Source organism: Paramisgurnus dabryanus, chromosome 23 (assembly GCF_030506205.2).
Source record: "Paramisgurnus dabryanus chromosome 23, PD_genome_1.1, whole genome shotgun sequence".
Classification (NCBI taxonomy): domain Eukaryota; kingdom Metazoa; phylum Chordata; class Actinopteri; order Cypriniformes; family Cobitidae; genus Paramisgurnus; species Paramisgurnus dabryanus.
In genome coordinates, this window is record NC_133359.1 from 18,764,684 (window position 1) to 18,784,480 (window position 19,797).

The following is a 19,797-nucleotide window of genomic DNA, read 5'->3' on the forward strand; positions in this document are numbered from 1 at the left end:
TACAGGAAGACGCGTGCTGCTGAAAGTTTCATCGATCCGCGCGCTCACTGCGCGAGATGCTGAGTTCGGGGGGTCTCGCGCGCGGAAGGTGTCACGAGCAGCGGCGCGAGCTCTCCTTTAACGGTTTCTTCTTTGCCTTTTCAACGGTTGTACTTTACTTTTCTGTGATGAACGGAGTTCAAACCGGAGCTGAAATCTGAAATGTAAGCCTGTTTACCGGAATTCCAAGATGTGGAAAGCGCAATGACAGCTCGGTGCGTGCTGCCGTTACTCGAGGAGGTGTCAACCGTCTCATGTCTGAGGTAAATGACAGTTCTGTTTGTTTTATTATCGCAAAATTAAAGTCAAATATTAAAGTGCAAATGCAAGAAGATTTTTAATAAGCTTTTTTGTGCAATTTACGCCTAAAACTGTTTGTTTAGGGGAGTTTTTTACGCATTGTATTTAATGTTGTCCATTTTGTTTAGTAAATTTTTTCTCAGGTAACATAAAAATGTGTTGACTGTGGTAACGTTAATATCTGAATTGACTATTTGTGTAATAGTTGTAATAATGATTTTATAACTAGATGATATAACTAGTTGTTTTACATGTAAATACAGGTTGCGTTGAATTGGGAAAAAACTGAGGTGAGATGTTACGTTATATTTTTAAATGACACGAGACAAAAAACATGGCAGTATTTTTTGATTTTGTAAAGCATTTTTTTTGTGTTTTCACAGACAATGATTTACGGTGCACGTGAGAGTCTCTCCAGTGTAAACCCAATGAAACCTAATGAAATATTTAATGTGCTCAGACTACAACAAATGCAGAAATATAGCTGCAAGCAGCGATACCGGGGTCAAGCCGAAAAGGGCACAGAAGGGTGTAAAGTTGAGTTTGGATAAGCAGACCGAAGAACCTAGGTAAACCTAATGATTTCAGATGAAAAAACGCAAAAATAATCAACAAAAATAATCTCTGTTCTTGTCTACTGCAATCGTCGTTCTGTTATTGACAGTCATGGAACATTAGAGCACTGAAGAACATGTGAGTGATATTTGCAGTGGCAAAACATGTGTCACACAAGGGCGTAGGTTTGATTCTGGCATTGGTGGGGACATAAATAAAATGGTCGCATTGCAAAAACTGTTTATCACCGTTTACTTGACATAAACAACAGACAACTCAGTATGCACTTTACTCAGTGACATCTGACTCGCCACCCCCGGTGCCATCCCAAATTTAATGTACTATAATAAACAATTCGTTATGTCCTAGAGCCTAATAAACAGTAGCTGTTTAAGTCTTTGTCAAAAAAAGAAAATCACATAGTAACATATATGAATCCATATTAACTTTATAATATTGAAGAATATGCAATTAATATTTAATTCTTAATTTAATTTTGCCAAAAAATCCCAGTGTTGAAGTAGGTATATATATCATGCTGTTTCCTGAACACAGTTTATTAACGTTTCTGTAGTTTACATTAAATCTTCTTTTCATTAACAGACAGTTAATCAGTGTGAAAAAAATAGTTTGTTTAAAATGCAACATTATGTCTACATCTGTGCAAGTAATGACCACAGTGCAGTAATGAAAGTATTCAGCAATCATGACATGAATTCATGTTTTTACCATGTTGGGGTTATTTTCTTTCATGGATTAGGGACCCTCTAAATAACCTTGCCACCCCATTTATAAAAGGTTGACACAAGTTTGCAACTCCTCAGGGTTAACATGGGATTGTCCTGTATTGGTGAAAACACTGTCCTTGAATCATTATGTGGCACAACTTTTTTTGTGCATGAAACAGTTACAGTGGGTATAATAATACTTTCTTCCTCACTTACCTGTCGCCCGAATAATCACGCACGTCTTGTTGAGTGAACTTTGGCGCGTTGTACAAAGTGAAACCATCCTATCACACGTAGCGAGTAAAGACAAGCCCATCAAAAAGTGATGTGCGTTAGAGAGGCGGGACTCAAGAATGCTAATCCAATCATATTAGCAATGTGCGTTAGAGAGGCGGGACTAAAGAAATGCAAAGCCAATCATATTAGCGATGTGACTTACGGAGGCGGGCATTGCAGAGAACGAAAGCTGTTAACCGTTTGTGTACCACATAGAGCGTTATTTTTACAGAACGGGATTGCAAAAGATTTCTAATCTAATTTAAATGATTTCTGACAAAAATATAATAAGTAAAAAATAGAAAACACAAGAACAAGACGGACATTAGTGGTTATATATGAATACAGATTAAATGTTTGGTCGAAATTATTGCTAGGGACAATTCAGTCTTCTCTGAATATTGGTAGGGACATGTCCCTAGCGTCCCACCCTAAATCTATGCCCATGGTGTCACAACATGTTACAACAAGTTAAATGAGTCAAAATACACCATCCCCATGTGTCTACAATGTTCTGATGCAGAGAAAAAGCTCTTGCAAAAACGGTTGATAAGGTATTCTCATTGGTTGCTAGAGAGTAAATGAACATGCACCAGTGATTATAGTTCAATTCATGAAAGGAATAATCCATGAAGACTCATGGTTTTAGATGTGTTTTTGCAGTAGTTATAGGCAAAAATAGCCATTTTCTATCTCAAAACCACTAGGTGGCGCTATGACAAAACTGTGCATGCAACCTTAGGTCATGACTGTGTTACATCTAGCTAGTTTCATGACTATACACTTTAGTTAAGCAATAAAATAGTTGTATGACCATAGGGCTTGCTTGATATGAAAGATTTTGTTCAATTATAGGGCCACCTAGTGGTGGAGGCATACCATTTTTTTTTTGTGTGGCCTCAGACTGTGGTCGTACATCTGCGTATCAAATCTGGTGAAAAAATCTCTTTTCGTTGCGAAGTTATAACCATTTATGTGTAAAAAATGCAAAATTTAAAGGTAATTTTTCGTTTTTTGCATTTTTCGGCCATTTCTGATGAAAATTTTAATATAACGCCAATAGAACTTTTTGTTCAGAAGGTAATGCAATATTCTTCCTATGGTGTTTTCGTGTCGATCGGAATAACGCTCGCGGAGTTATTCGCGCGTGTTTTTTAAGTGCTATTTTGATGCACAGGGCTAACCGTAAGGCGAATCCTGGCATGTTTGGTATCGTTGGACTCGGCGACTACTCAGGACTCCAAAAAATCAAGTCCCGTGAAAATACTTTTATCGCAGCCAAAGTTATAGGCGTATAGAACATTCGTCTGACCACTAGGTGGCGCTGCAACGAAACTGTGCATGCACCCTCAGTTCCTGACTGGCATCTCGAGTACCAAGTGTCGTGTCAATAGGCCTAAGTTTGGCGAAGATACAGCCTAAAATCAGTTTTTTTGCGCACTATGTAAAATTCGTTGACGCGCTATACGAGAACGGATTGGTTTATCGAAATTCTTTTAATAACTTTTTGCCTTGAGTGTCTCTAGATGCTGCATACCGATTTTCGTGGCAATCGGGTAAAAACTCTAGGAGGAGTTCGCAAAAGTAGGTTTTACGAATATTTCAAAATGGCGGAAAAATTTTCATGACGGAAAATAACGTCATAGGGTCTAATCGAATCGTCTTGAACCAAGGAATCAGAGGAAACAAGAATTTCGTTTCTAGGACTTACGGATCAGAAGTTATAAGCAAAAACGTAAGTGCAACTTTGGACTGTTGGTGGCGCTAGCGGGTTTGAGATAGAGACTCCAAAATTGCTAGGGATATTATTTGGACTGTCCTCTGTCAGTGTGCCAAATTTCATAACTTTCCTATGTACGGTTCTATGGGCTGCCATAGACCGCAATGGAACAGGAAGAAGAATAATATTTAAAAAGAAAAAGAAAAAGAAAACTAACGGATACAATAGGGGTCTTCGCCCATTCTGGGCTTGACCCCTAACAACAAAAACAAACTACCATGAACATGTCCATCACTTTTCTAGCCCAGAGTGGATTTAAAAGACTGCAGTGATGTACTTCATGTGATCCATAACTGTGTGCGATGATCCTTCAAAAATTTTTGTTTTCTTATAGAGAATCTGAACACCTTTAGTGCTGGGAAGATAACAGCACATATATTTTTATAGCCGTCTGATAATTTTTTTTTCAGCGTTTGCCCTTTTCGCAAGCATCCTTTAAACTGTCATGAAACATTGGTTTTGTTGGCAGGTTTGACTATGAAACTGGCTTTTGCCTAAAGGCTCCTGCTAACAGTCGGTGTGGTCATTTTCGATCTCTTTTCCTGTCAAGAAACAGGATTAAAGGACGGGGAGATAAAGAGAGCATATGAGAGTATATGTTGCCTTTCCCTTTCTAATGAATGATAAAGCTTTTCAGTCCTTGCCCTTACAGAGCCATCATGGATCATTAAAGCTTTAGTAGTTGTAGTTGTGTTTGATGAGGAGTTATTAAGGCATGGTAATTACTGATCGCTCTTCCCTAGAGAACACGCCATAAAATGTGGCCCCCTGTGCCAACATAGCGTCACCCAGGATCGCGCCTTTTGCAAGCAAACAGCCTGCCAGGTCCTCAGCGAGAGCTGCGTAATCTTTCTTTCTTTGGAGTAATTAAATATGAAAAATAAATCATTTGAAGCATAGAGACTGATAGCATGACCTTCACCAAAAATTCATTTGAACGACTTCCATTTCACCTTCCCGGACATTTGCACGTTATTAAAATTAAAATGGTCCCTGATGTAGTTTTCGGTTGCTCGATAACCAAGCGTTTTGATGATTTCTGGTCAGTGTCGTGGGTTGTAATGCAACAATTACCAGAATCCCTCTGGCTTTGTTCCATTTTCTGCTTGTAAACTAAGTTAGAAAATCGCTGTAGATCATATCAAAAACAACCTGATCTCACGAATTTCCGTGGCATAGTCACGGAATTTTTTGCTCATTTTTCCGTGGCATTCTCACGGATCTCCGCATATTTCCGTGGCCCTGCCACGGACTTTCTTTTCCGTGGCATTCTCACGGATTGGTAACTCAACTGTTTTGTCCTATTTTCTTACCATTGTCGCTTCGGTTTAGGGTTAGATTTACATAAAATGACATCCCTACCCAAACCCAACTCTAACCCCAACGCCAGGCAACAATTGATTAAAGTTTAGAAAATATAAAAGAATTCATCAGAAAAAATAGTAGGCCTATAAACCAATACTTAAAGTGACAAACTAATGCAAACACCAAATCTAACCCTAAACCGAAGCGACAATGGTTTGAAAATAGGAAAAAGCAGTTGAGTAACCAATCCGTGAGAATGCCACGGAAAAGAAAGTCCGTGGCAGGGCCACGGAAATATGCGGAGATCCGTGAGAATGCCACGGAAAAATGAGCAAAAAATTCCGTGACTATCCCACGGAACTTTGTGAGATCATGTTGATCAAAAATCCTCTTTATATAAGCCAAACCCATCACAAGACTTTATCAGATCTAATGAAGAGAAATATTTGAAGAGAAGCTGCCTCCAAAGTCTCATTGTGTCAAAACAGCATTGACTTAGAATTAACATTCACATCTTACGATGGTTTTATTTCAAAGGTAAACCATTCATTACCTCCTCCGAAGAGACTTCTTTTTAAGTGAGTCTTGTCAAAACAGGTTATTGAAGCGAGATCGAATGAGAAATGGTTAGCGGTTATTTGACAAAGGTGAAAATGGCATAAGAGGCTGCAAGAGCCGAACAATTACTTGTCAGCTCGCTTTTCATGTCTACAAATATCCTTTGGATTTGTCTTACAAATTGATTAGAGCTAGCTTAAATTACCCTAATTAAAATAAATCTATTAGTTGGTTTAAGCAATTGATTAGATTTGAGTTTATAAGTGACAGGCATTGCTCACTGGCCGTTACAGTGTGGTAAACACCTGGTTTTTATGGGAGTTTTAATGGGAAGTGTGCTGATATTACTCTCTGTTACTCTCTGCGTGCTGTTTCTCTCTCCAGCTCACTGCACTGTGCCAGGCTTTAATGAGCTCTGTAATGCAGAATTTAGATGTGACAATTTGTTTGTTTCTTTACCAAGATCCTAGCTTCTTTCTACGAGGCGGTGCTATTTAAATGCTAAAATCCGCCTTGGTAGCCGTCATACACTAAGGACTGGGTTCGCTAATGGCATTCTGTCATTTGAAACCTTAATTTAAAGGGCATTATGCTGTTTGGCTCTGTCATTATAACACCTTGAGCTTGTGCTTCACACTCAGATTTCTTAATTTCGTATTTCACAACCATACAGCAGGATAATAGTAGCTGATTTGCATGCTCGCTGATTTAAAGCAGCTATGTGCATTTGAACCAGCATTGTTTATGCACCTTTGGTGTCTGAGGTTGCATAAACCCTGAGCCAAGAATAGTTACAAAATCGGCAAAACCTTCTCAACTCTCACAGGACACCTTTGCTTTGTATTGCATGACTTCTCTGATGGATAATGCAATACTGTAAAGCCACAGGGTCATTGTTGCAATGTAACAGTGTCAGCCTTTATATAAAACAGTGTGTCGTTGACCCTAATTGTTGGCCTATAAAGGCTCCTGTTATAGTTTGGATGTTTCTGTGCAGCAGAGTTTTTTAGCAACCTTGCTCTAGATACATGGCACATGATGTGAATCGTACAGCCTTTTTCTTGTCCAACTAAGTGTTGTTTGTATCCCAGTTTCCCTTAGTGTAACGCTATCAATAGCATTCAAGTCCCCTTCATGAAAATGTATGGCTTGCTGTGGTCCCTTTCTGACTGAACAGCTATGTTCAGCTAACCTGAGCTGTATAGAAGAAGCTGGTTATTCAGTCGGCTTGTATTTCTTTGCCAACACTCTGTCTTATCTTCTCCAGGTCATTACATTGCTGAATTTGCGGCGCAGCCCACAGATGCATTAGAAAATCAGACACCATCTAGAAGACCAGAAGGCTTGGAGCCTGTGCACTCCTGTTCATGGAGGGCCGCTGGACCCTTCTGTTGCTGCTGGGAGCGTTTTCGATTTTCAAGAATGCTGAGGTCCACGCAACTGCTGACCGAGGCATCTACACCAACACGTGGGCCGTCCACATCGTAGGGGGAGCAGAGGAGGCAGACAGAATTGCACACAAACATGGTTTCATCAGTCATGGGAGGGTGAGTGGAATCACTTTTTATCGAAGATTTATCTTGTGTTCTGTGTCGCCAAATCGGTGTGTGTGGAGACAATGCTGAATGAAGCTTACGATGGTGTTTTAGTACATCATTTACCTCTTTGCTGTCAAGCTGTACCGCTTTACGCCGGAGAAAAGCACATTTGCGCAAACACACACACACCCCTCCGCCCAGACACAAAAGTCTCTTGAACAAGTCTTTGTTGATGCTCGTCGAGTCGCAATCTCCTGCGTCTGTGACTATTGAATTCATTAAGACGGAGATGTGTCAGATGCGATTGGGGAAATTAATTTTTCGGCTTATGTTGTATTTTTTCCCTGCCGCCCGCATTGTATTGTGTGTCTTGCCAGATGTTCCCTCTTCTTTTGTTATGGAATTAAACGCTTAGCTGGGAGATGAAAAGCAGGAACGTATCTGACAGCTAAAATATTATTGTATGTGAATTAATCCATGTGAGTGCATTGCCCTCTGAGCTTGCTATGAGGAGTCTGTGAATAGCACATGTGTAGGAGGACAGGAGAAGAAATAGCTGCCAAAATAAAGCACTCCTCTCCCCTCCTCTCCTCTAACATTTGCCCTACTGTAAATCAGAATTTGCTCACACATTTACAAAGGATTGAAAGTCAGCTGGAAAAAAACTAAAATTTGTTTTTATTAAGAAGCATAGTTAAGTTGGAGCAAGGTGGTCATCTAGCTCTAATCACCATGACTAAGATTGTCTTTCAGGTTGAAGCAAAGCCTGATGACTTTTATTTCTTTCCTACATATTTATCTTTAAAAATCTCCTTACTAAAGTGACAATGTAAAGTGATGAAACTGAAAAGATGAAACAACTAATTTTCAACTGATACAAACCAGTGAACCTGAAACACACATCTCAGACATCAATTACTGGTGTGATAACAATTTGGAGAGAAGCAATAATAACTAATTGAGTTTAAATTTTTTTGTTTTGTGCCACAAATCAAGCAAACGTGTTAAATTACTATTCTGTTATAACGTCATGCTCTGATACACAGTCAAATTATTGTTGTGAAAATGATATGAAGAAAACAACAGTGCATGTTGAAATTTCCACTGTAGGAATGTTAAAGGCATCACTGAGACCAAATGGGTGATTCTCGCGAAATTAGGCCTATGCTGTGTTATGAAACATTTTGATTAAAAAAGTAAATGCTATCAAAATAAGAAACATCTCTTCATGTACTATTTTGCACATGATTTCAAATGACATTATACAAACCAATTTGGTTGTTTTTTCCACATTTAAGGGGAACATTTTCATTACCGCAACATGTCCATGACTGGATTTGGGTTCTTTGACATGGAAATATTTATAATTAAAAAGCTTCAGTGCATGTGATACTATAAACATTAACAGTAAAGAAACATGTGGTATTTGGTGATCATTGGTAAATAAAGAGACAATAATAAGGAATATAAATGTGTCCAAGACCAATTTTCTCATACTCCGCCACACTTTTCAATCATTGTTTAACCCCTCAAGGAACTAACATTTTCAAAAAAAAATTGTTGTAAGGGACATAATTGACTGTGACACTCAAGATGGCTACCAGATAAGCAGTTAAAATTTTTTCTCTCCAGATAAAAGTTGAAATTTTATTTGTTATAGTACCTAGACAACTTTTTAGTTCTCATTACTGAAACATGAGTTTGTAAATGCATATATTTAATGTAATATCATGTTGCGTTAATGATAATTTTTGATAATGATAATCTAAAAAATGTAAATAATTCTATAGGAAATATTTTTTTAAATCCTCTAAAAATAATGGTTATAGTAAGTTCAGACATTAATCTTATACGGTATGTGCAAAAAATTGGCTTCAAGGGCTTTTTAAAAATTCTGATGCTGGACACCTTCTTAATCTGGATTTCATGACCCAAATGTGACTCGTGCTGGCAAAATGAGTTGGAATGGTAAAATGATCTTTATTTGTATGTTTTCTGATAGGGGTACTGTCCTAAATGCTTATTCTAATACAAAGGTGGGTGCATACTAGAGCTGTCACGATTAGTCGATAGAATCAACGGCGTCGAAGCTGATAATTATATGATTCCATTATTTTTTCCTTTTAAATTTTGTTCTCATGCTTAAAAAACAACAGCTTCCTCCACAACACCAGTAGGCGCGGATCTTATGTCTATCATCTCTCCACCACTCGGCTCAGTCCGCCGTGTTCAAAGATAATGGATAAAGCGGGGTCGAGTGCAATGTCAAATGAGTTAGTTTGCAAAAGTTTTCAAAGGCATGAGGGGTCTAAGTATGGGAATACTTCATATTAGCTGGTAATAGAAGACTAGTTTGTAAACTCTGTAAGGTTTGTGTGTCTGCGTTTGTTTATGTTCAGGGTTAATAACCATATCTTTTCACAAGACTTTGATTACAACTGTCATCATCAGCATCATAAATCCTCTAGTCTTTTTTAAATGTATGTAGATTTATAACACCATACATTGTATTATATTACCTATGCATTACATTAAATGCTTGCATGCACACATACAGTAAAGAGCCCATAAAGACACATGATGTATTTAAAGTCATGCACTTGGTAGCTTTTTTCCACAGGGTCCGAAGTTTGTTAATTATCCGTGATTTCTCCCTTGAGAAACCACATGCATGCATGCATGTTTGTTTATGACAGGATCATAAGGAGTGTGTGATGTGCTGTTCTGTCATGCTGGTGAATGATCTCAGCTTCAGCATGAATAGTGACGAACTCCCTGATCTCTGCTCAAATCCAGTTTGACGACATTTCTCGTTGTGAATGTTGATCTGCGTTTAATTCCCTGTGTCAAGCTGAAAAAAAGTGCAGGACTTGCTTGATGATAAATATGATAAAAATGGGACCTAATTGATGTTAAAAGAGGTCCTCGCTGTCTTCCTCGGGCTGATTGACAGATCTGACACATGCAAGCCTGCCACCCAATATATAGACATCTACACAGAATTACAGTATTAAAAATATCTGTTTTGACAAGAATTCACACAGGTAGGACCTATAATCTGTTATGTCTTTAGTGAATGTTTGGTTAACTGTTGGAGAAAACATCTGATGTGTAACATTACAGTAGAAGCTGCCTGTCTAAATGTCAATCAAACAATAAAAAAAGAAAAAAAGTTGAACATATATTTTTCCTATATATATTACTTTTTTTTTAACTTGATTATCTCAAAATTGACTTTGCTGACTCTATCAACTTTTTTTGTCAGATTCCAAAATAAATCCATTCAATACATCGTTTGAAGTTTATTTTAATAGAGGATGTCAAAATAGAAATAAATTATTTTTGAAAATGTACTAATTCCAACTCAATTTAATTCGAACTGTAGTATTGTTGCCGCCGCCATGTCGTGGAGACGCTGTGTTTTTCCTTGTGAAACAATAAGAAATCAATGGTTAAGTTTTTTACAACATTGTTCCAAAACAGTACAGCTCAAATATTAGATTGTATTCTGCACATTTACTTGTTTCCTGAACATGGGAGAGTATACTGGATGTGCACAAAGGCTTCGTCTAAATAGTGAAGCAATTCCAATTTTGCAAGGACACTCTGGCTCTTCTGATTCACAGCCTGTAAGTAGTCTATGTTTTCATATTTAAAGAATTTCCTACTGACGATAGGGTTTTGAGCAGTGTAGAGTAGCGCTTGTTGTTTGTCATTTCTATGATCACAAATGCAGACATGGTTTTATGTTTTAGTATCCTTACCTTACCAACATGAACATCCTGCTTAAGTCGTGCTTGCAGAGTTGATCGATCAGCTTGGTCATCTGTGTTTTCTGGGTCAGATTCAGGCTCGCCTAGTATTGATTAGGTAGTAAAGACGATATTATCTCCTGGCTTTTACTATTGCTTTGGGAGCTGATCTTTCAAACAAAGGTAAGGAGCGTAACATTTCCATTTACGCATTTGAGGTATTCGGCCAATCACAAAGCACTGGATAGCAGGCCAATCGGTCCACACCGCGATTTCTCAGAACAATGAGCTTAGTAAAAAATCGGCACATTTTAGAAAGGCAGGGCATAGAGGAGCTACAATAATGTAGGTCTACAAAGTTTAAAGCTCAAACTCCACTCCACTATTTTATATAACATACATAACATTTGTAAACTTCAAAATTTGCAACTGTAATGCCAAAGTTAAAAATTGTATTGTAAAAAAAACCTCAGTATAAATTACACTGGCTTGATGTGACATGACTTGATCAAAGAATACAACAGAACATATTTATTATATTGGTAATGTGGACTAGCTTAAACCAGTGGTTCTCAAACTGGGGGGTGAGATGGTGCCAGCGGGGTTTTATGACATTTTATAAATTTAATTTATCAGAAATTCTGTGTAATTAAATCTCAGAAAAATAAGAGTATTAATCAACAGCACTACATTGTATCGTTTAATGTTTTATTTAATTAAAATATTAAGTTTTGGAAGGTTTTATGTCATAAATTTTCTTTGGGGGGGCATGAATGGATGCACTGTATACAAGGGGGGCCGCACACCAAAAAAGTTTGAGAACCACTGGTTTAAACAATCTGGAGATATCAATTTGTTAATACACAGGTAACTAGATCAAAATGGTTGCAAATGTGATAATTATTATTTTGTTAAAATTTTACATGGTCGCATTGTGTAATGATCAGGCATAATGTTCAGGTTGTTTTGTATTCTTTTTCCGCATGTGTCTCACACACGCACATTTCCACACAGCTTTCAGTTTATTCAAGTATATACAAGGTTTTAATAAGTTATTTAAGAAAAGTTTAAGAAAATATGTATTTTCTGCTTTAAAAAAAAAGTATTATAAGCTCTGTGACCCTCCAACGAGATGTCAATATCAGAAATGACCCCGAGCCAATTTAAGTTTTAGACCCTTGCACTGTAAAATGTGAAAAAGATGGATCAAAATTATTTAAGTTGGTAACACTTATTTTTTTAAAAAAAGTTGTTTAAACTTAAATCTTTCACTTAAAGTAGTTTTCACTTTTTAAGTTGATCCAAATTTTCACTTTTAACAGTGTGTTTTATGGCATTGTTTTGTATGAAGTATATCTCGTGTTTCTTAAATCTGTAGTAATTCCTAACAATTTTTTGTATACCCGCTTGTATGCACATATGCTACATTGTGACCTTAACATTGGATTTAAACAGCTTGGGAACTTTTCCACACCATCCTTGTTAAAAGCTTGCATCACGATAGACTAATGTGTGTGCGTGCACGTTTCGTGTATGCCCAGAATTCTTGGCGTTCATTAGTGCAGCATAATGAACAAGCTCTTGCTTCGTCTCCATTGATTTATGCCTGACACTGACCTGTCAATCAAACACAAGACACTTTCACACAAAGCACGGCGGATTGATTTTTCATTATTCATTTCAGACTCTCACACAGATTGTGAAAGTCCTTGAAGGATCTCCGTGTTCCGAGTTGAATTTTTGATGCCATATGGTGCTTTCGTCTTTCCTTTCCTCTCCATTTGATGTTTTTTCTGTTCAGAAACTGTGACTTGAACTAAGAGCTTTGAGATACGGGTCTCAGGGTGAGGAGGCGTGCCAAGCTAATCCGGAGTGCTGTCGCCACGGCTGTGTCTTGCCATGGAGCTTTCCTATAGCAATCCACCCGAAATCCTTTATTGCTGAAAGGGTATCACCACAAACTGTATTATAGGGAAAGGAACAGAAGAGAGAGAGAGACAGTGATATGAGAAGATGGAGCATGTAGGAAAGGGAAAATATGTATCGAAAAAGAGTAACAAAGTTTTGAGGTTAATAAAAAGTTGACGGGGTGGTTTCCTGGAGAGGGTTTAGATTAATCCAGGACCAGGCCTTAGTTATATTAGGACATTTAAGTTGTATTTACAAACAAACAACTTACAAAAAACAATACTTGTGTGCATCTTAAACCAAAACAATGGCACTGATATATAGGGCTGTGGCGGTATGGGATTTTTTCTTACGGGTGGTCAAGGAGCAACAAATCACGCACTAACAACAACCCACCCATCCCTTGCCAATGTTTATTAATAAACCAACAAATTATATATTTCTATATGCTAACGTTTGGTTTTATATCTTTTGAATATAATAGGAATTACGGTACATTCACACGGGGCGAAAGCGTTAATGCTTGATGGAAGGCTTGTCTGAAGCATGGCCAACAGCCAATCACAGTGTGCGCAACACATGCTCCGGTCTCGCATAAATGTTATTGGCTGTCTCGCACTAGGTTATTTGCATAAGGCGATCTGATTAGCTGGCGCACACCTTCAAATGTTCAACTTTTGCCGCGAGCAAAGGCAGTGATGCAACGTTGACGGATCTACAATTCAGTTTGGCAAGGCATGAATAAAAGTAAATGAGAAGTGTTAACACTTTCGCCCCATGTTAATGTACAGTTATAGAACAATTTCTGTCATCGTTTGTAACCCATTTTTTTGTATAATACATTTCATAGAAAGCAACATGAAAAAGCTATAGGAAGAACATGCCTAGCTCAACAATGATTCTGTGAGTTTCTTTAGACATTGTTTTTCGGGTAACAATATAAACGCACTCCTCCAAACGCAACTTCTTGAAACTTTGAATTTCTGCTGTCTATTTTAGGGATGCTTAACGATTAATCGCGATTAATCTATAGCAGAATAAAAGTTTTTGTTTACATCATATATGTGTGTGTGAACTGTGTATAATAACTTTGTATAGATAAATGCACACACATGCATGTATATATTTAAAAATGTTTACATGTGTATATACATTTGTATATTTATGTATAATTTATATTATATATAAATATAAATACTTAAATTATATATATATATATATATATATATATATATATATATATATATATATATATATATATATATATATATATATATTTTTTTTTTTTTTTTCTTAAAATTATACATGCATGTGTGCATATTTATATATACATAATTATTATACACAGTTTACACACACACAAACAAATGATGTAAACAAAAACTTTTATTATAGATTAATCGCGATTAATCGTTATGCATCCCTAGACTCTATTTACATAATCAAGAAGATAAAAAGACTTTTTTATCCCGAGCTGAAGAAATTAGCTTGTTACAGCACCTCCAGATATAAACACAGCAGCATTCAAACAAATAACCAGTCACGCTGTCAGTAAGTGCTCGACTGACTGCTGTCACTTTGGTACTTCGCAAAGCCCTTGGAGACTGCTGGCCTGAGGTTTAAGGCTTTACTAATGGTGTGGTGCTCCCAAATCCGACAAATGCCATAGGATGGTTTATTTTAGATTAGTGGTATTTCCTCCCATCGAAATGAAGAAATAGGCCTATGGCCGATAGTGCTAGCCTTCATAACAATAGTTGGCATGTTTGCCCATTATAGTTTTAAATTAATATTATGCTATTATTATCATCATCAACACGCATTCCTTGCCCGAGAGAGCTTGTGGGCTTCTCCTTGCGTGAGAGAACTTGTAATGCACGTGGCTCGGACTCCTTCTCCCACCTGAATGCACGTGGCTCCGAAATTTCCTTGCACTAGAGATGTTGTTATGCACGCAGGGGTTTAAAACCAGTGAGTTGGTACCGTTTCCTGGCACACAAGAAATATCAGAGCACCTGGGCATCAATGAAATGCATAAATTAATGGCTTCATGTTTAAGAAAGTTGCAGCAGTTTTTGTGTGTTTAATGGACCGACCGTCCCTCCCCCTTATGCAGGAAGCTGTTTTTTCTCTAGAAGCCCTTGAACATAGAACTGAGGACAGTAAATTATGATAAACAATGATTATTATCACACACCATATGCACTTCTGTAACTTTCACCAGCAAAAAAACAATAACTCGAATATAATAAAGTGCGATGATGATGACCTCAGCACCGCGGTAGGCATCTCATTACTGCGGTGAATGATGCAGTAACGCGGTTAATGTCACAGTCCTACTGATATATGTCAAGGTGTGTCAGTAAAAGGGGTTTTTATATTAGGGCAGAAACGTGCATTTTAGTCTGGGACTTTATGAAAAGACATGTTAGGGAAACCGTCCCTATATGTATAGAGCAAAGGACGGACAGGTGACTGTAAATTAAACAAAAGTGGCTCTCAATAAACAAAATTAAAGTTTTACTTGACAAGCATTTGCTTTATGCATTTGTATCTAAATGCTTGTGTACTTCTAAATGCCGGCAGCATTTACTTTAGAACACGAATGCGCAAAATTGATAGTTTTTGAGAAGATAGGATTGAACACTTGTCACTTTGATGCAGTGAGAGTACATATTCCCAAACAGATAAACTGCTGTTTTTGTCTGTGGTCTCTTAAGTCACCCTGGATGTTTAATAGCCTGGAATAGTGATTAAGGAAGACAAAAGTGACATCAGATCAACAAATAACTCACGGCCCTCTGACCCATCCCAAGTGACAGAAAGCGCCTTATTTATCTGTAAAAGCGCATGTCACTTTCCACAGGGGAACGATGGCAAGCGTGAAACATTTATCCAACCCCATAATTACTTGATTGCCCTGCCCGAGTCCCGTTGGGAGAGTTTTGACTCGTTCGCAGGCAAGAATGGATGGATAGGTGGAGATAAAAGATGGGAGTGTGGGGCTTAAATGTCATGTTGCTTGAGCTGTCATCCCTCGGAGGGACAGGATGGTGGAGGAGACCCAGAGGGAGTGAGAATAAGCCACACACACCCACTTGCTAGATGCTGTGAATGTCACTGAACAGGTGAACAGTGTGTGTGTGCCATTGTCACTTAAGCCTGTTTTCAACATTTTACCAAACCTAAGTGAAACCCCACAACGCTCCTGCTGAGCAGGTAATTGCGGAGTTAATTCAAGTAAGTCTTGACCTGTTCCCTGTCATTTACAGCACTGGTTTGAGACCCGCTGCTAGCGTGGTTACAATGATTCAAAGTATTCCACATAAAAGCTCAACTCAGCAAGCGGTATTGTGTGCTAAATTGACTTTCCCCACTTCCTGACTACTAGACGTTTCAAGGGCCTCCTAGTGTTCACACACCTGCCACTGTTTTCAAGAAATGTTGTAATGAGCCTACTTGAGGACAAAGAAGTTCAGGTGGGGAATCTAAAAATGAAGAACGAGGTTGTGAGAACTGGAATTGAAGTGGGTGAGTTTAGGGAGGATTTTACTCAAATGAATCCCCAACCTGAGAGTTGTGAACAGCTGTTCAACTCATTCAACGGAACAGAGATAAAATAATTTGCAGCCATATGCTGTAGTTTTAGCATTAGCATGGTATGTGACAGTAGCCTCTGAAACCATAGGTAATCTCAGTGGCTTGAAAGTAGTAATTTAGCAGATGTTTTAATCCAAAATTACTTCTTAGAAGCTCTAGACTCCCGTTTTATTGACTGATTTTTTCCCCCCTGAAAAGTATTTGATTTAATTTTTAGTGCTCTTAAAGGTATTCTGCTTGCTTACTGGATTAAGCCCAAACTTGTAAGAATTGAGCAGTATTAACACATAAAAAAAAACGATAATGGTAGATTTGTTCAAACATATCATAATATAGTGTGTCTATATGTGTCTATCGTCAGAAAAGGTCTTACTACCCACCAAGTAGGTCTTGTACTTTTTAAGGTTTTATACATTAAATAATCATATTATATAAATGCAGTTTCTAGTTGGTCTTTGTCTGTCTGTCTGTCTGTCTGTCTGTCTATCTAGAATCTATATGGTGCTTTTAGCTTCATAGTTTATCCCGTTATCCTTATGAAGAAAAAAAATATTGATATTTTAAAGACAGCGTATGATTCGATTAAATTTCCTTTGGTGTGTAAGTGTATATTAGTACATGTTGATGATATGCAAAAGTTACAAACCCCAAAGTAAACAATGACACGAGTTATAGTTTCCAACTTAAATCTCTTTTCTTGGACTACAACAAACAAACAGATTGTAGAAAACGTTTTATTTTTTGGGCCGGTTGACTTGGACATGATGGTCATTATCATAATTCCTCGCGCTTCTGACTCACTGTGAGTAGTCTATGTTGTCATATTTAAAGAATTTACTACTGAGTAAGGGGCGGTTCACATATTGCGTCTTTTGTACGCTCAAGTTTGTTATTTTAATGTAGACTTGCGGTATGCACACTCATAACGGAAGTGACGTGGTTGCGACACGCACGTGGTGCGATGCACTTATTTTTTCCACGGTTAGTTAAAAACATCTCAACACGTACGTGGTGCGATGCACTTATTTTTTCCGTGTCGAGTTAAAAACATCTCAACTTTTCAGAATGCCGCAAGCCCACCGCAGGTCATATGACAACAACCAACCAACGGTCGCGTTTTCCGTGCGGTTTTAGACGCGAAATGTAAACTGCCCTTTAAACATGATTCAAACGCGAGTTATCTGCATTGCAGAGTAGCGCTTGTTTGTCGTTTCTATGATCACAAATGCAGACATGGTTTTAATGTTTTAGCAACCTTATTTTACCAATATGTTACGTCCTGTTCAAGCCACACTGGCAACGTTGGTCAATCAGCTTGGTCTTCTGCATTTTCTGCATCAGATTCGGCTCGTATTGATAAGGTAGTAAAGACGATATTAACTCCTGTCATCATTGCATTGTGAGCTTATCTTCAAAACATGGTAAGGAGCATCACATTTCCGGCTGACATAAAAGCATTCAGGCCAATCACAACGTACTGGTAAGCTTGCCAATCGGGCACACAGCGCTTTTCAGATCGGTGAGCTTTGTACAAAATCAGAGCGTTTGAGAAAGGCAGGGATATCTGGAGTAACAAAAATGTACGGTATGTGGAAAACAATGTGTTTTTTAACCATAAACCACGCAAACACATTGTATTATTCCAAATACACAAAATAATTTAAAGTTTTTATAGCAAAGAAATAGATGATCACACAGTTTGGAGTTTTCATCCCAACCACTAGATGGCATTCTTCATATCTCTGAACTTAAACAGTGACAGGAAGTATTAGCATAAGGGCACGCCACTGTGTTTTCCATCACAGCTTTCCTAAAATGATATCCTATTAAATTTCTAAAAAAGGAAATATCCCAATTTATTGCCTTGGTTTATAGTTTCGCAATGCAGCGCAACATATTGCATCGCAACACCTGTATCGTGATAGGTATCACAATATTCTTGCCAATACACAGACCTATGCTGTGTCCCAAACCGCATACTTCCATACTATATAGTAGGCGAAAAGCACTACTTCTCGTACTCTTTGCCTACTATATAGTATGGAAGTAGGCGGTTTGGGACGCAGCGAAAGTCATCCTGCCCAGTATTAGCTGATGCTGTTGTTTCTGAGAAAGATGAGAAAGGATGTTTGCGAATTAACATTTGGAACAGGGTTTAGCATTTAGGAGGCTTTCATTTAGGATTTGAGCAGCTTTCTTTGTCCTGTGTGCAGTTGGTGTTGTTTTGAATTTTGATTCGTTAATTCTCTTCTTGTGTGTGTGAAATAGCGGCTTAGCAGGCAGCTGATCAGCACACTTCGTGACGCATTTCTCCCCACCTCTTCTCGTCTGCACACAAAACACTTGTGATTGCTCCCATAGCTGAGCACAGCTCTCAAAGGCCTTTATGCTCTCAGAGCTGCTGGTAGAGAGAAATGTTGGCTGGTGTATTGTGGGCTGATTGCATTTGCCACAGCGCCTTGCTGTCATTGTTTTGTTGTTTGTTTTGAATCAGACACTTCCTGACAGTAGGGGACACAGAACAAGTTTTCACTTTCTGGGGTTTGTGGGAAGCAACAACCGTTACAGGCCCCTTGGGTATTTTTTCACCCATGCTGGTTCTCAGTGTTTGTCTAACACCTGAATGCAGTGAATGCACTGTTGCACATAAGATCCAAAAGGGACCAGTGATTGTGAGATCAAGGAATATGGTAAATGTTTACATTGAAAACTTTTGTCAAGTCGTAGCGGATTTACAAACTATTCAAGCATGATTTTAGATGATATAGATGTTGGTGCACCCGCTTATATTATTAAAATAAGGAAAAATATAAGAGCTCAAAAACTAGGAAAGCCATCATTTCGGTATGCTGTCACAACAGTAGTACACAGTGGACAATTATAGAGCTCAATTGCAAAACCCTCTAAGTGCATCGGACATGTTTACCTCTAAATATCAGATTTGTAATGGATTCTGGCTACAAACTGGTATTTCTGAATGACTTTAAGCAAAAATATTTAATCAATGTATAATCTGTGCTGAGAGCATTCGGTTAAGCATTATCTATTTTTTGATGGAGGTGGCGTTTAGAGGCTTTTGCATCTGAGCTCCTCAATAGTTTTTTTTGTGTTGCCAACCAAATATTGTTGAAAACAATTGGTGCTTTTTTAACCTAATGTCAACATGACATTAAAATTGACCTTTCTGGACACAAATCTGCAAAAAGATGTACTTCATGACAAAAAACGCTAACTTAGAACTTACAACTATAAAGTACTTCATAGATTTCACCTAACTGGACGGAAATTATTTAAAATGGGTTTTACTTCAAAAAACATGCTCACATTGCACAAAAAACACCCTAGACACCTATTTACATGCTTTTTGGCATTGCACCTCAGTTAAAAATTCTGGGAAGACGTTACCAACTCACTACCCAACCTTATGGGATGTCACATCCCGCTGTCTCCCTCCCTCT

The 19,797-nt window shown here is 38.0% G+C and overlaps 1 protein-coding gene across 1 annotated transcript in view; it reads left to right on the forward strand.

Moving 5' to 3' along the window:
* The first annotated feature begins 165 nt into the window (after nt 1-165).
* furinb (furin (paired basic amino acid cleaving enzyme) b) overlaps nt 166-19,797 on the forward strand; it is a 162,601-nt gene continuing 142,969 nt past the window's right edge. Inside the window, exons 1-2 of the mRNA XM_065291541.2 lie at nt 166-302; nt 6,809-7,088. Coding sequence (XP_065147613.1) covers nt 6,909-7,088 — 180 coding nt within the window. The 5' untranslated portion in view covers nt 166-302; nt 6,809-6,908. The remainder of the gene's footprint in view (nt 303-6,808; nt 7,089-19,797) is intronic.